The sequence below is a fragment of the Neopsephotus bourkii genome, unplaced genomic scaffold (genome assembly GCF_033783945.1).
Source record: "Neopsephotus bourkii isolate Nb327-2 ecotype Australia unplaced genomic scaffold, CSIRO-AGI_Nbou_v1 NB_1663, whole genome shotgun sequence".
In the NCBI taxonomy this organism is placed as follows: domain Eukaryota; kingdom Metazoa; phylum Chordata; class Aves; order Psittaciformes; family Psittacidae; genus Neopsephotus; species Neopsephotus bourkii.
In genome coordinates this window covers 5098254-5113266 of record NW_026902137.1, presented here as the reverse complement: position 1 = coordinate 5113266, position 15013 = coordinate 5098254, and the positions used below count along the sequence as shown (strand labels likewise).

The following is a 15013-nucleotide window of genomic DNA, read 5'->3' as shown; positions in this document are numbered from 1 at the left end:
GCAGATGAAGAAGCCTTGCAAAGCTCTCTCACTTCCCCTTTATCATCCCCCCTCTCCCATTCAGTGACACTCCATCACTGTTGTCTGCCCCACTCCCACGTTCACACACCCTACATCACCTTTTAATCAGTGGTATCCCAGAAAAGGTACCAAATGAAACCCCATCTGCAGTGACACCCTGAGCACTGATGAGCAGGAGCTCTCCTGAGCCAAATATTACGAATTAAACCACACAGCGGCATCATTACACTCTTTGTGCAAGAGGGTGGGATTAACAGGAAACCTGAACAGAGATTACTGGGAACAACATCCACTTTGAGCTGTAAATCCTGGAAAAACGAGTAGCCAGCAGCAGAACCAGGGAGGTTTGGAGGTGAGCAGTTGTCCTGTGCTCAGCACTAAGCTGTGCTTAGGATAAGGCACCATTTTGCTGAGGCTGCAGAAGCATTATTTACCCAGAGCACTGCTGTGAAGAAATTGCTCTCAAAACATTTTTGTTTTGAGACTTTCATTAGCCTCCCTCCATCATCAGAAATATCCCCCTAAAGAAAACAGATGACTTGGAGCTCACTAAAATGGTGTGTGTCCCCAGTGCAGAGATATTCCCATCCCATCAGCACCTTTAGGCACCACTCTCCCTTCCCTGGTTTCTCTGTATGTTTTGATTATGTAGATTGGGGGGGTTGGTTTGTTTGGGTTGTTGTTGTTCGTTCTATATTTTTTTTTTTTTTTTTTTGTCTCCAGGTTTCTATGAATGGGACAATGGGAAAAAAAAAACCAAACCAAACCAAAACAAAAACAAGACAAAAAAGAAAACCCATACCTGCAAGTGCAACTGCTTCAACAGTTTTAGCGATTGAAACATCCAAGAACCTAAGTCCAAGTGCCCTCTACTGGCACTAGAGAGGGAGATGTGGCTGGGTGAGGAGGAGGCGTTGCAGAAGGAGGAGGGAAGTGATATTAAGCAATAGTAAAAGGAAGCTGTGTCAATAAAGTGGGTACGGCCTGAAAACTATAATCGCATAGCAGAGCTATTAAACTGTTGGCAGGCTGGGTTGTTACTGTAATGTACAGTACATGCCAAAAAGCATACTGCTGGTATGAGAGAACTAACAAGCCAGGATGTTGAAACAACTTCTGTTTTAGGGATGGGGAAGGGGAGATAATGAAACTCTTTAATGTAAGATTATGTTTGTACTCCTGATACAGAAGATGTCTTTTTTACTTTAATTATTCCTGGCTTTTAAATTTCACACTGAAAAGAACTGGTAAGGGAGTTAAGGAAGAAAAGCTTTTGGTTATTTAGTACTTAATGTCTTTATTTTAAAGCTGAGAAAACCAGTTGTGCAACACTGACATTATCACATGAATCTAGTCCTGGAAGAAATTATATCATGTGCGCTTATGGGAACTTAATCCAGGAGGTCCCAGGAATGCTGGGATTGTATGTGTGTACATGCACGCACACACACACTGACAAAAGAGTTCATGGAAAATCTGTTTCAGACAGTCATTTTTGGATAGAACAACTCATTCTTGCCCTGCAAGGAAAGCAGTGTGTACGGTTTTATTGGTACCACTGTGCTGACATTTAGTGAATTTGCAAGATCAAGAAGTACTTTGTAGTGTACACTTGTAGGGCGTACAGATTTTACTGGGCTCAGTAATCCACAGGATCTTATCGACTGCCTCAATAAAAGTTGAAACAACCCTAACGTTATTGCAGACAAACAGATTAACTGCAGTAGAGCGGGAGGGCTACTTAAGAAAAGAGACTTTAACAGAAATTCAAGTGGCAAACTCTGGTAAACCAATGGTTAAAAATATATGTAATTCTGGGAAAGTGCTTTTCAAATCCTGTAATAAGAGCAGTGACTTTTTTACTGAAGAGAGCATGTCAAGAATGGAGAGTCATGCAGCATTCACAAGACACAAAGGCGCTGGGGCAGCAAAGCCCAGAACAGGAGAGCTGGATGGAGATGGGATTCAGCTGCCGCATGAGGAAGCAACTTGGGGAAGTGACAATTTTGTCTGTTTTTCTGCCAGGAAGGCAGGGGAGGAGCCTGCTCTGTACAGGCTGAATAAAGCTGGATGGGATTGCGATTACTCACTGGAAGATTGATGTGACTATTCCAAATATGTGTACAGTGTTCTTTTCCCCTGGCTGTGTCCAGAATCCGTTTCAGAAATGTCATATTCCAAGTGGTTCAGTAAGTAGCTGCAATATTTATCCTACTGGGAGAGGATGAGCACCACTCAGGGTTTGCAGCATTGCCTGTTCTGCATTCTGTGATTCTGCTAAATTCACTTTAGGTAATCCTAATGTATACCAATTTAATTAGAGTACAAGCAATTCAGTTTTTGACATCTGTATTATCCTAGCACAGGTTTAAACACACCAGAAACAGTGCCAAGGCCTTGTGTGAAATAAGGTTCATGCATTATACTTTTTCCTACAAAACAAAACAAAAATCATGTATTATGCTTTTGTTAGACTAGAACTTAAGGTAAGATCTAGTTCCCAATACAACCACCAGATCAGTCACACAGTATCAGCCTAAAACACTTTAAAATCCTGGTCACCTTTCTGATACAAATAGAAATAAAGACAAAATTTCTCCTGCTAGCCAGTTAGCTTAGGGTCTCTTTCTGTATGAAACACATGTTGATATTTGATTACTCCCTTTAATAGTGTCCATCTGTGGAAAGGACTGCAGTGCCAATACACATGCATGAAAGCAGTAATTTTATTTTCATACCAAAGATTGTTTTATCTGCTCCATCTTTAACATTTTACTGCTGAGAACAGGTTGGCATATGGCTCTGCAGCAGCTTGTTTGCAGTCCATTTCATTGTGAGCACCTCCCTTTTCACACCTTCCCTTTTCCACCTGAGCTGATGCTTTACAAAGTGCAGCAACATTCCCTTTTATATAGTGTTCATCATCTGGCCCAAGCCTAAACTTTCTCGCAGGCCGGATATTAAATCATAAACATCTCAAGACCAGTTCTGATAATGAAAGTTAAATATCCCACCAAATGCAACAGGAAACTAAAAAAGGAAAAAAAAAAAAAAAAGAAAGAAAGAAAAAAGGAAGAAAAAGGCTATTTTGCCCAAGTGTGGACATATCTCACTTGCACAATAACCACATTTGAAACAGGGCTGTGGCGAGGCTGGAAACATTGTCCCCTGGAGACAGTTACCAAACCTACCTAGTAGAAGAATGTCTCAGGGGTAATATACACTGGGAAAAGTGAAATTAAAAACATACATGTAGCTGTCTTTTCACATGATTCTTGCATACTATTATGAGAAGAGCCTGGCTTGTCCCTGCACTTTTCAGGGTCTTCCACTTGGCATGGAAGTCCCAGGTTCTGCAAGTTTCCAGAAGCAGCTCTTCATTTTGGCTCTTCTAAGAGAAGTGGTGTAGTGGTGTATAAGGCCTCCATCTGCCTCATGCTGTACTTTGAGGAGGCTACAAGGAAAATAGCCATCAACAGGGAAAGGCCCTAAGGGTGACCAGTGGTGCTGCTCCCACCCCAACTCACAGTCCCTTCCTCTGTCGGGCCACTGCTTTCTCTATCCCTGGCTTTAACTGAAGGAAGCCCAATGACATCTATGAAGTACAAACAGGTTAAGGAACAATAATGCATTATCTTACTGGAGCTGTCTATTTTGAAGGTAGACATTGTATTAACTTGCAAAACGTGATTTTTCATCCAGAATTTATTTTCTTTCTCAGACAGTTAACAGCAAGATCCAACTCAGACTAACAACTGGAATAAAGATCTCACTTTAAATACATGGGATGTTTGTTGGTGATAACAACTGGATTATTCGCATCACTGTTGATTATCTCAAACTGCAAATTGAAATCGTTCAGAAGTACTTCAATACTTCTTGTTCTCTTGTTGGTAGAGGAAAGATCAACTAAATGTGTTAAGAGGAAGTCAGATACAGAAAAGTACTTCGATAAATGCGATCAATGCATGGTGTCTGACAATACAATTTTGATCCTGAAAACATGAAAAGTATTAATCAGAAATGAAAGTTATCCCCAAGCTTACAATTCCAGTTCCAAACTAACATCATGATTTTCAACTCTAACAGGAACTAACACTACAGTCTCACAAAGAGAAGTCAACTGGAGGAAGTAAATGCAAAATAAACAAGAAGGTTGAAAGCACGCTGATAATGTCAATTTGGGATGACCTTTACAATGTCTCACCACCAAAGAATCAGCATTCATGAAAGGTTAAGTTCGTTGAGAAGTTACAAGCCAAACAGCCCAAAATTGAAGCATGCATAATCATTAGTTGCTTAGGAAATTCTTGGCAAATGTGTGTACATAAGAACAAAGATACATCTGTGAACAAAAACTTAAGGAACACTTTCTGCAAAACCCTAAATACTATTTCCATCCTAGAATGGAGACATTTACAAGTAATTCTGCCAGTAACCAGTAGTAATTTTAGTACAATGTTTGCTTCCAAGTACTTGAAAGCACCTACTTTTGTGTAATGGACTAGGAATAGTAACTACCATCTTTACCCTGTCTACAGCAATTACATTTAGTTTTTTTCTCTTGAAGCTAGAAAAATGAGGCACAGACTTGATGAAAGAGACTAAATTTTTCAAAATTCTTCTACTTTTAGCATATGGTTTAATTTCAGTTTTTGCCAAGCTAGAACAATATACTTTACAGGAGACAAAATGATGAATGCTTAATTTTGGGTTCAGTTAAAACAAACAACTTTCTCTAAAAGCACATGCTTTGTTTCAAAGTGACATTTGTTAAAAGCCTCAGTGTCCATATTATATTACATCACTGCAGGTCAGCTATCATGACTGACACAGTGACATGGGGCAATGAAAGAAGGCAGATTTGCCTTAACCCTCACCACGCCACGTCTCCTGCATGCTCTAATCACACCACAGACTTTTGGCTCCTTTCGCACTGTTTCTAAACCTCTTTGCAACAGACAAGATAGGTAGAGATTTTTTCTTGTTGAGAAAACAAAGAAACAAGAAACCCCAAACAAACCCTCCCAAAATTAACCCAGGAAACAATATTTCAGTCTGTCCAGCACAGGCAGGCTTTCTGATGCTGATGTGCCAAAACCCACCATCACTCTCTCATCAGGATACTCAACACAAGTCCTGCTCCACTGTCCCAGTGAGGCTTGGAAGTGACATTATCTCCTACTTAGAGAACACCAGCACATTTCACAGGGAAAGGCAACTTTAAAAAGTAAGCTTGTTATTTCTGTGATGAATGTTCCTATGTAATTCTGGGCTTCAGTCATTGCCATTAGCCTTAAAATAAACATTGACAGAGGTCAAAGCTGTTTATGTTTTCAGGGCTGAAGTTTGGTGGCTAAATCCACATTTAGGCTTCTAACAAAAATTTGGGAGAGTGTATCGCTTCACTAGGCTATGGGAATGCATCGCTTCCCCAAAAGGCTTGAACTAAGACACTGCCACGGCACTTCCACACAAACCATACCACAAATTCCAGAGGAGGCTCAAACCAGAGAAGTTTATCAGGGACTGGTGTCTCCTTGAAGGCCATGAATAGACTCCACAGGAAAGGCTGGGCACATGCTCCAGATTGAAAAGACAACAAAACAATACCATGCTGGACTGTCTACCCAAGGGGTGGTTCAGTAACACACAGCTCCTACCTGGTCTGGTTGGAACCTGGCCTTTCTTTCTTCTAGCAGCTGATGTGCTGGCTCTGTCTTCCTTCCCACTCCCTTTCAAAGGAGCTTAAGCCATCTCAGCATCTCATATATGAAAACCAATTGGGCTCACTCACCCCACTGCGGTAATTAACCCTTGCTAGGTCTCTGTGGGACCTTCAGACCCCACTGCAACAGCAGATTTAAGGAGACAAAACCTAGTCTTTACTTGGCAGTTTTACTGACAGGATTGCATGGAGGCGAGAGGGTGGGAGAAGAGAGCCAAAAATGATTTTCAAGTACAGTCACAACATTGATAAAAGCCTTAGTGTGGATTTAGTCATACTGGAATTAAATGTGTGTAACTGGTGTCTCCGGCAGGGGTGTGCTGCTAACACAGTTGCAAGCACTTAGCTGCAATCACCAAAATGCTTCTTGTGTACACTGTTGGTGGGTTCCTGGATACAGGGAATTGATTCCCTAACACCCAGGACCAGATTCTGCTCCATGATTCAGAATTTGAATGTAGATATACATTTTGTGTCGATAAATAGGTGCTATTGAAGCTGTCTAGCTTTAATTACTGAATTTGATGAAGGATGCCTGCTAATCTGTGCTGCATACATTTAAGTGGTTATTGTCTCCACCTACTTGTTATTCTATTCTGCTGGCAGCTGAGGGAGAGGACACCTTTCAGTCACCTCAGGTCATACCCAGGGATTTTAGTTTACAGAAATAAATACCCAAGGCTGTAAAATACTTTAGCGACACAGCTAATACAGGTTTACTTCTGCAAGTCTCTCATAGTACTTCCAGTAAGAATCACCAGGCTTTAGGAACTCACCAGATATCTATTTATCTAGATGTTTATATGAACCTGATATTCTCAGAAGCAAAGCACGATGTGCATTCATACATAGTAGGGTATGTATGGTGGCAACAAGCCAGAATGGTGGCAACAAGCACCTGTGTTCATATATTCACTAGAAATAGCACAAGCTATGCAGAGGCAGGAATTTATGGTCTCCTACGCAGAGGATGAGTAAAAAGGCTTTAAGAAGGAAAAGATACAGGATCTGAAGCAGGCAGCAGGACATCTGCAAGCTAAGCTCTTGCTGTTCTTACAAGCCGGTCATTGTAGCAGTGATTACAGCGCTGCCTACTGCCCGGTTACCCCACGCTCCCTCCCAGCCCGCAGAGGTGGAGGCTGAAGCCAGCTGCTGGCAAAATCCCACGCTTTCTTCCAAGCCCTCTGTTTATGCTCTTGAAGGGATCTGCTCCCTGAATGCAGCGCTCTGTGACAACCTGCCTGTGGAGGAATCGTGACAGCAGTGTTTTGATTTGGGCTTTCTGCAGTGAATGAGTGATAGGAAGATTTTCAGTTCTACCAGACAGACATATGTTCTTATTTTTATCAGTCTTCTGCTTATCAGGGCTTATATAATCTATTTGTGTAGGAACAGGGCAGTTGATAATTACATGCTTTTCCAATACTGTGAATCAGTGTTAAAGAAAAAACAGAAGAAAGCTTGCTTCAGAGGCAAGCTCAATTTTACAAGCAAATTTTTCCCAAGCAATTCTTCTCCTCCACTTATGACAGCTACTGCCAGTGCTCAAAAGCTGCAAAAAGCAAGCTTCCTGTGATGACAGTGCCTCAACGTACTGGGTTACTTCAAACTCATTTACTCAATAATACAATTTCAGTTTATAACAACTAAGAGACTATTTCTCCAACTGACTAGAAACTGATGACAGAAATAAAAGTGGAAACTGCAGCTTAATCTTTACTTCCTTTCTCTTTTCCAAACAGCTCTAATGAAGTAATCACAAATACCCTTAAAATTTATGAAGTACTTCAACAACATTTTAAATGCCCTGAAGATTGTGTCCAGGGTGTATCTTTATCATTATGATAATCATAAAGGACCTTTCTCCTACTCTGTGTAAGGGTAGGTGAAGGGGTATTGTGGAATACTGCATCACCTGCTTACAGTGGGATGTGATAAAGAAGGAATTTGGACTTTATACCTTTCCGGTTTAAACTCAAATTGCTAATGCTTCCTGTGCAGGAGGCTGTTTTCCTATGCAGTTTAGTAGGTGACAAACTTAATAGGAAATGATTAAGTAAAAGCAAAGAGTGTTGATAAGGGTTTTATTCTTCTTCGAGGCTTTCCATAATTTGTTTTCAGAAAAGAATACAATCTTTAAGGAATTTATACTCATCTTCAGCCTCCGTCAAGACTGCTGCAGAATTTCCTGTTTTTGTGTTCTCAGAACTGCTAAACTGCTGAAGTTGCCAGTAAAGACCTGGGTGTGTTATCCAGAAGAGGTGGAGTCTACAGCAAATCCGGATTCTTCACTGTTATTCCCAAATGAGTATACTGAAGCTAGAGCTATTCCATCTTTAACCTCACAAATGGGGTCAGTTCCCACAACCAAAGATTCATCTGTGCACTAACCCTTTCTGTTTGTCTTCTGCCATGCTATCTTTTCTATGTATGAAACCATGGATTTTGTGGCATAAGTCGCCTCAAAGCCAGCTGTAAACATTTACATATAAAAAGATATTAAGGTAGTCTTAAAACATGTTCTAAGCCCTGGGTTCAGAGCCAGCAATATGAAACACACAAGCCCTGGAAGCAGCTTTGTCACTCCTGTGTGTAACAGATCCTGGTCTCGAGTGTAAGCAGATTTACCCCTCATCACCTAAAGTGAAGAATCTTGTACTTACAAGGGGCAAGATCCTAATCAGATTCTCACCGCTCCAGCTTAACACCATGCTGAGGGTAGATAGAGGTCTAGCATGGTCAACAGGGAGAAAGCCTGTGCTTTCTAGATACTCTCAGAGGTGTTCAAATGCACTGTGACTGATAGATATACGTCATTCAACAGCACAAATGCTTTCAGCAGACAGGCGGCTCACAGGAACCTTGGAAGATCCTGTTATACAGGAACAAGAGTGTAATTATGATATTTTCAGGCATATATCCTGCAGGAGCTGGGACAGAAACTCCTTGGCAGCCCCCCCCCCGGTTTTAGCTGGCGCAGGAGCAGTGGGTGGAGGAGGCTGTAGGGGGCTGAGAGCACGTGGACATCATGGGGCATGGAGGTGGGATGCTGCCCACACACACAACAGCCAGCTGCTCTGCCGTCAGCCTTCAGAGCAACGCTTCATGCATGTGGTGAGGTCTCTTCTACAGCCCCCTAAGTGATTAGTTACACTTTGTGGCTATTTTGCAGCCACCAACAGGCCTCAGCATTCCCACCAGAGAAATCCAGGCAGCGTCATGGCGGCCACAATTAATGCACACAGTTAATGGGCTGAATGTTTAGTACCAGAAATCACATTGCTCTAGTGGGGCTGTGCACTGTAAGAGCCAGTGCAGGCAGTTCTGTGAGGAGTTATCTGCAGAAACCTTCTTGCAGTGCAGCTAAACATCTGGACAGAGGAAGTGAGCTCAGATATGCTTTCATGGGAGATCATTTGCTTTCAGGTTATAAAAACCCATGGTACCCAGCGTGCTGCGGAGCTGCTCCATTTTCTGTACTGGGATAGCGAGCAGGGCTCGCCCACCGAAGGCTCATCCTGGAGACAGCCATGGGAGGGAAGCATTTCTTACACAAAAAGCAGCTATTTAATCCATTCCCTGGGATTTTTATATTTATGAGACTGCACTAGCTTCTTAAAATTCTTCTGAAATGCCTCATGAAACACACCTTAAGATCCTTGAGGCAGTCTGATCTGCTTCAGTTCCCCTCAAAAGATCCTATGAATAAACCCAGAGCTTATTTGTTGACAGCAGAGTCTAAATGCAATGTATTACTTTGGCTGCTCTTTTCCTTTGTCTTGGACTGCAGCCTCTTCCAGAGCTTTGATTTCCAAATGACTTGTTAATCTTTACCGGGCCTGAACATAAAAGCTGTACTTCTATGTTTCTTACATGGCATGTGGAATGCGGAAGCTCAGCTTAACTGGATGCATCTCCTAAGACCTTTCTTCCTCTTGGGGCTTCATGTGTTGCTGCCTTATGAGAAAGCTGATTCGCTTCTTCAAAGCTTGTGTTGCTCCTGTTATCAGAGACGAATCAAATCGGGGAGTTTCTATGTAGGAGGCAGTGCCAACACTAACCGTTATTTCATCTGCAATAATAGCTCAGTGGCATAAGGGGCATCCACAGCCAAACTTACTGTTTTTCTTGTTTTTCTGCCAAGAGGATTTCCTGATTCCTGAAATTAGCTGCATTGCCAAGTGATATGGTCAAATCACATGGTCAGCAGTCCTGATTGCCTCGGGAATATAGGATTCAATTAAGGCAGACCTGCTCCTAAAGACTGGACTAAGGAAGAGTTGTTCTTTTCCACAGAAGGCCTCATCTATCCATAATATAATATTAATATCTACACTGTCTGTAATATGATTTTACACATATATACGCAGTCTATAATATAATGAATTACCCAGCATATACTTTTATTTGAAAATTGCTTAAGTACTATTTTAATACAGGGGCAGTTACAGCAGTATGAAGTCAGCAAATAGCATGATGGCTTATTCCTCTTTGCTGGTAACACTCACTATGCTGACATCTGGCATGTAACCATGCCTCACTGTATGTAACTTTACATGCTGCATGTCCCTGTAGTACAGAGAAAGCCCAAGACTTTTTTTTTTGTAGAGCAAAGCTGGATATAACAAGCCCAATTCTTCTCTCATGCTCCCATAAATGGGGATGCGCAGAGGTCACCAGCCCCACACAGATGTAGAAATAGGTTGTTATGAATCAGGTTTGAAATCTGCAAGCAGTCAGTCTTGATTGATATAACTTTATATGGTGTGAAAGAGCCATTGTGGTAGGGAGGAGAACAGAAAGTGCTGTTACAACTCAAAGACCTTTTGTCTGTGTTCTCTGTGCATAGAGGCAGTGGCAAGTTTTTGGTCATTTGCCACTGAGTCCACAGGTTTGCAGAGGCCAGTGCAAAATGCCACCTAATGGCTTGTATAGAGAAACAAGGCTTTCTTACTTCTGTCTCGTATGACAGGTTGGAAATGTAATTCTGCAGATTTTACAGAATTCTCACTTGATTTCCAGTTATAAACTTTGCTCAAATAAAGAATGACAGCTATTCACTCCCAGGCAGGGTTTTTATGTGTTGATTTATGTCTTAATGTCACATCAACCATCAGAAAGCAGGGATGTAAATAACAAACTTTCTTTTAAGACTGAAGCAGCAAATGACTTCTTTTTTGAAAGGATAAGTATTTGTTTATTTAATCATAAGGAGGTCAAAATATACAGTACTGTATCGTTCAGATGCTAGTGTGGATTAAAATGTCAGGCCCACGCTTCCCCATCCAGGGGAGCCCAGGGCTGAATAAACAAAAATCTTAACTTTCTGTAAAATTTATTAACTACAGTTATTACAGGAGCCTTGTGAAGCAGGGAGGTGCCTGGACAGCCTTGATTTTGGTTTTTATTAGGATTAATTACAAGTATGGATATCAACAAATATCTGATGAAACACCTACGTTTTCTATCATCTGAAAAACATTAATAACAGGATTGTAGGTACAGCCTCGGAGTTAGGACGGCGGTGGGGACGCGGGTGCCCCCTTGTGTTCCTATTAGAACCTGAAAGAGTTTTTAATTTGTTATCCCACCTCAGCAAGACAAGAGAGAAGTTGTCTCAATCATATAAAGCCTTTGCATTTTAGCTTTTTAATTTACATTAATAACCAATATGAAGCACGACTTTACAACCACTGATTCTATTATACTGCAGACTTTTTGCTAATTTCAGCTCTGTCGAAAACCATGGAAAGTGACTTGGTTGTTTTTACATTTAAGTATAACATTTACTAAAGGGGATTTTTTTTTTCCCTGGCTGCTTTAAAGCTCTCTAAAGCTGAGGATTTATTGCTCGTGCCTTGCTGCACAAACTGCATTCCTTTGTCACATGCATTTTTTCCTGCCATTTATTTAATTCACTGCCACTTTCTAATCTTACATACTCACCCCTCTATAGACTTAAAATCATCCACATGACCTTTCTTTAAATACACTGCACATTGCTTGATGACCTTTAGAGTTGCTTTCTAACATCTAATGAAGAAATCCTGTAAATGATATACCTTAAATGATACACCAGTGTTTGCTTTAGCCTCAGGCATTTGATGACAGCCATGTAAAGGAAAATAATGAGTCATCCCTACTGCAAGGTTGCTCTCAGAGAGCTGCTGATACTTCAGCAGCCAAGCATATTCATTACTTGGATTTCCCAGCAGGTAGGATAGACACTGGATCTGTTTGCACTTCTGCATCAGACGTCCTTTTGGAACCCTGTGGAATAAGACAGAGAAATTTATACAAATTTTCAAACATTCCAGAACAGTTAAATCTGGGATTATGTCTTAAGAGTTCTACTACCAGATTTTTTCCACTCATTTCACCTTTGCTTTTCTTAATTTACACTTTCTTTAATATGCATAAATATATGAGCACCATCTGTATCGTGACAATCCCAGAGAGATACTGCTTGTGACTTTGCCTGAATGTGTTGATTATTTTAATATGACTTTCCTAGTCAGCATGGAAAACAACTGTCTTTAGAAACTGCACTAACATACCAGAGAGACGTTGCTGTGTACTTGTAGTATTACAGTTTTGGCATAACTGTAAAATTTCTCTGGCCTAAATGGTTCACTGAAACCATGCAAGGAGTCCTTCAAGCATGATTAATAGTGTATTATAGCCAGCCTTGGTCTGCTCTAAGTTAAAGGAACATTAAATACTTTTATGCATGACAGGCATTTGACAATGTTAGAGTGATAAAGCTTTTTTACACTACAAATATAATTCTAGTTTTGGAACTAGTTCAAGACACTAATCCAGCTTAGATGAACGAAATGCATAGATGTAGCTATACCAACTACATTTCTGACTAGTAAAAATCTTGGCTTCAGTTTAAGATGCCTTGAACTAATTTTACTGGCCTTGAAGCCACGAAAATTTCACAACATGACAGCAGAATGGATCCACAAACACTGTTTCAGAGGTCACTACTAACATTGCAGAGGATACCAATCCTGTTTGTAGCCAGATGCTTAAATCATTACATGCTAAAAAGAAAAAATAACGTGACAAGGCTAAAGGTGACTGATATGTGCATTCCCTGCAATAGGAACTCTGAAGAATCATATGTGAATTGTTCTCTCACACAGTACATTTCCAGTGGAAACCTGACTCATCACTTCAGATCACCATAGGACTATTCTGTATCAGACTGGGAGAATTAAAAGATCTCAACTTCCTCATCCCTTTCAGGGAAGTAAAAACAGTGGGGGTTTTATACTGATTAGACTCCACCTCACTGATATTCTTTTAACTTTCCACCTTTGGAAACCTAAGCATAAAAATGAGCAGCTAAAAATCACAATGGACTAAAAGACACCCCCCACCCCCATCTTAAACTAACTGTAATCTTGTGTAGCTCAGTGGCAATAGGTTTGCTTCTGCTTACACAGATGGTGAGTTTGGAAGATGCTCTAGACCAGAATAATTTTTTTGGCCACTTATATGTAGCAGGGAATGGAAGACATTAAAAGGAAAAAAGTACTAATTTCTAACACCCATCGAACAATACCAAATGAGCTAATCGTTCCAAATTCATCCAGCAACCCAAAAAACTACATATTAGTTCAAATATTTCCATTCTACAAGAGTAATGGAATCTGTTAACTGTAGCTGTTCCCATCTGATGCATGAAGGTATTAAGCCATTTCTAGGGTGATCTAGGAAACAAGATTTTGCTATTTGCTATTCTTCCTAGGGTGGAAGAAGAAGGAGAGGAGGAGCAGCTCATTTGAGATAATCCCTATTTTGACTCATTTAGCACAATTGCAGAGGTGTCATGCTATTTGCTTATAGGACAGTCTCCCTGCTGCACCCATTTTAAAGGTGGTTGCTGATTAAAACAGGAAGCTTGGAGGGAGACTGGCTGATGATTCTTGTTAAACTGGAATTTCTAAGCCTGCTGTGAAATAAAGAACTTTGTTCCTGCCCTTTTAACGGACAAATTCGAGCTCTGCCCTCAGATACAGAATCATGGGTACCATTGGCTCACATTTTGCCCTCCGTTACTTTGAAGAGGCCCTTTCGGTGCAGTGGAAGTTCCCTGCATTTGTGACAGCTAAGATGGAACGTATTATCTTGGGCAGACCACTTTAAAGTGCACACACAGGAATGTCACTGTATTGGAGCATATTTTTTTCCAGGTTGTGCCATATACCAGATATTGTGATCAGAGTAGGTCAGAATAGTTTCCATATGCTAAGCACTCCCAGCTTCTGACAATTTAAGAATGAGTTATTCCAGCTTAGAAAACAATGTTATTAATCCTATCCCCCCCCCTTTTTTCTTTCTAATCTAATCTTTCTAAGACTCACTAAATACCTTTTTATTTCATATAGCTTATAAATTAATCTCTTTTACCATAGAAGCAACCACTGGACCTTATCATCTGTACTAAAACTATGCAGCTGGGTGGTAACACTTTGATTGCCTAAGAGGATCCATTTGTATCAAGACTTTTAGCATTTGTTAGCACAACTGGAACAGATGCTTGGACTGCAGTGTTCTCATCAGTTGCATTCCTGCACTATGACATCTTCTTACCGTGTGCCCTTTCCCAGAGGAATCGACAGATTCAGGAAAGAGTGGTATTAAAACAGCTCACCAGAATTTAGGAGGAGCTTGGTGGGCACAGGTTATATGAGCAAGTAAAGTCTGCTGGATCCCCTGTTAATCCAATCACTGATTCCATTTTATCAGTGTAAAGCTTAATATTTTAGCCGAGTTGTTACCAGATATTTGAACTGTTATCTTGAAGTGGAAATTCTGGCTTTGGTGTATGTTCTAATACTTCTAGATTAATGATTACACCTTCTTGGGACTTAGGATCCACCTAGGAGATGGGCGGATTACTTTTAAGAAGCATTGCAGAACTGGTTTTCTTTCTTTCTGGGGATATTCAAAAGAGGTAATAATCTATTGTAAGACATCTTTTTTCCCTCCCAGTTCAAAAGCACAGTAAACTGACCAAATCAGTTATACTGTTATAATTTGTTGTTGTTGTTTTAAAGTGCCATTTTCTGCTAATGTGAGAAGGAAGTTGTAGGAATATTATTGGCCTCTATAATTGCAACAGAAGATAAGAGACTATACAGCCAACTGTCTGCCTATTACTCGAGCAAGCACAAATATCTCACAGAACATCTATACTTCTATATTTATTTTGCATTTTTCCCCCCAGGTGGTCATTTTACTTCTTCACAA

The 15013-nt window shown here is 40.6% G+C and overlaps 1 protein-coding gene across 3 annotated transcripts in view; it reads right to left on the bottom strand.

Moving 5' to 3' along the window:
* Nucleotides 1–10935: 10935 nt before the first annotated feature.
* The window catches only part of BCAS1 (brain enriched myelin associated protein 1), a 47561-nt gene continuing 43483 nt past the window's right edge, over nucleotides 10936–15013 (bottom strand). For all 3 annotated transcript variants that reach the window (XM_061375532.1, XM_061375534.1, XM_061375533.1), the window contains one exon: nucleotides 10936–12019. In XM_061375532.1, the coding sequence (XP_061231516.1) occupies nucleotides 11945–12019 (75 nt within the window). In that variant the 3' untranslated portion in view covers nucleotides 10936–11944. The remainder of the gene's footprint in view (nucleotides 12020–15013) is intronic.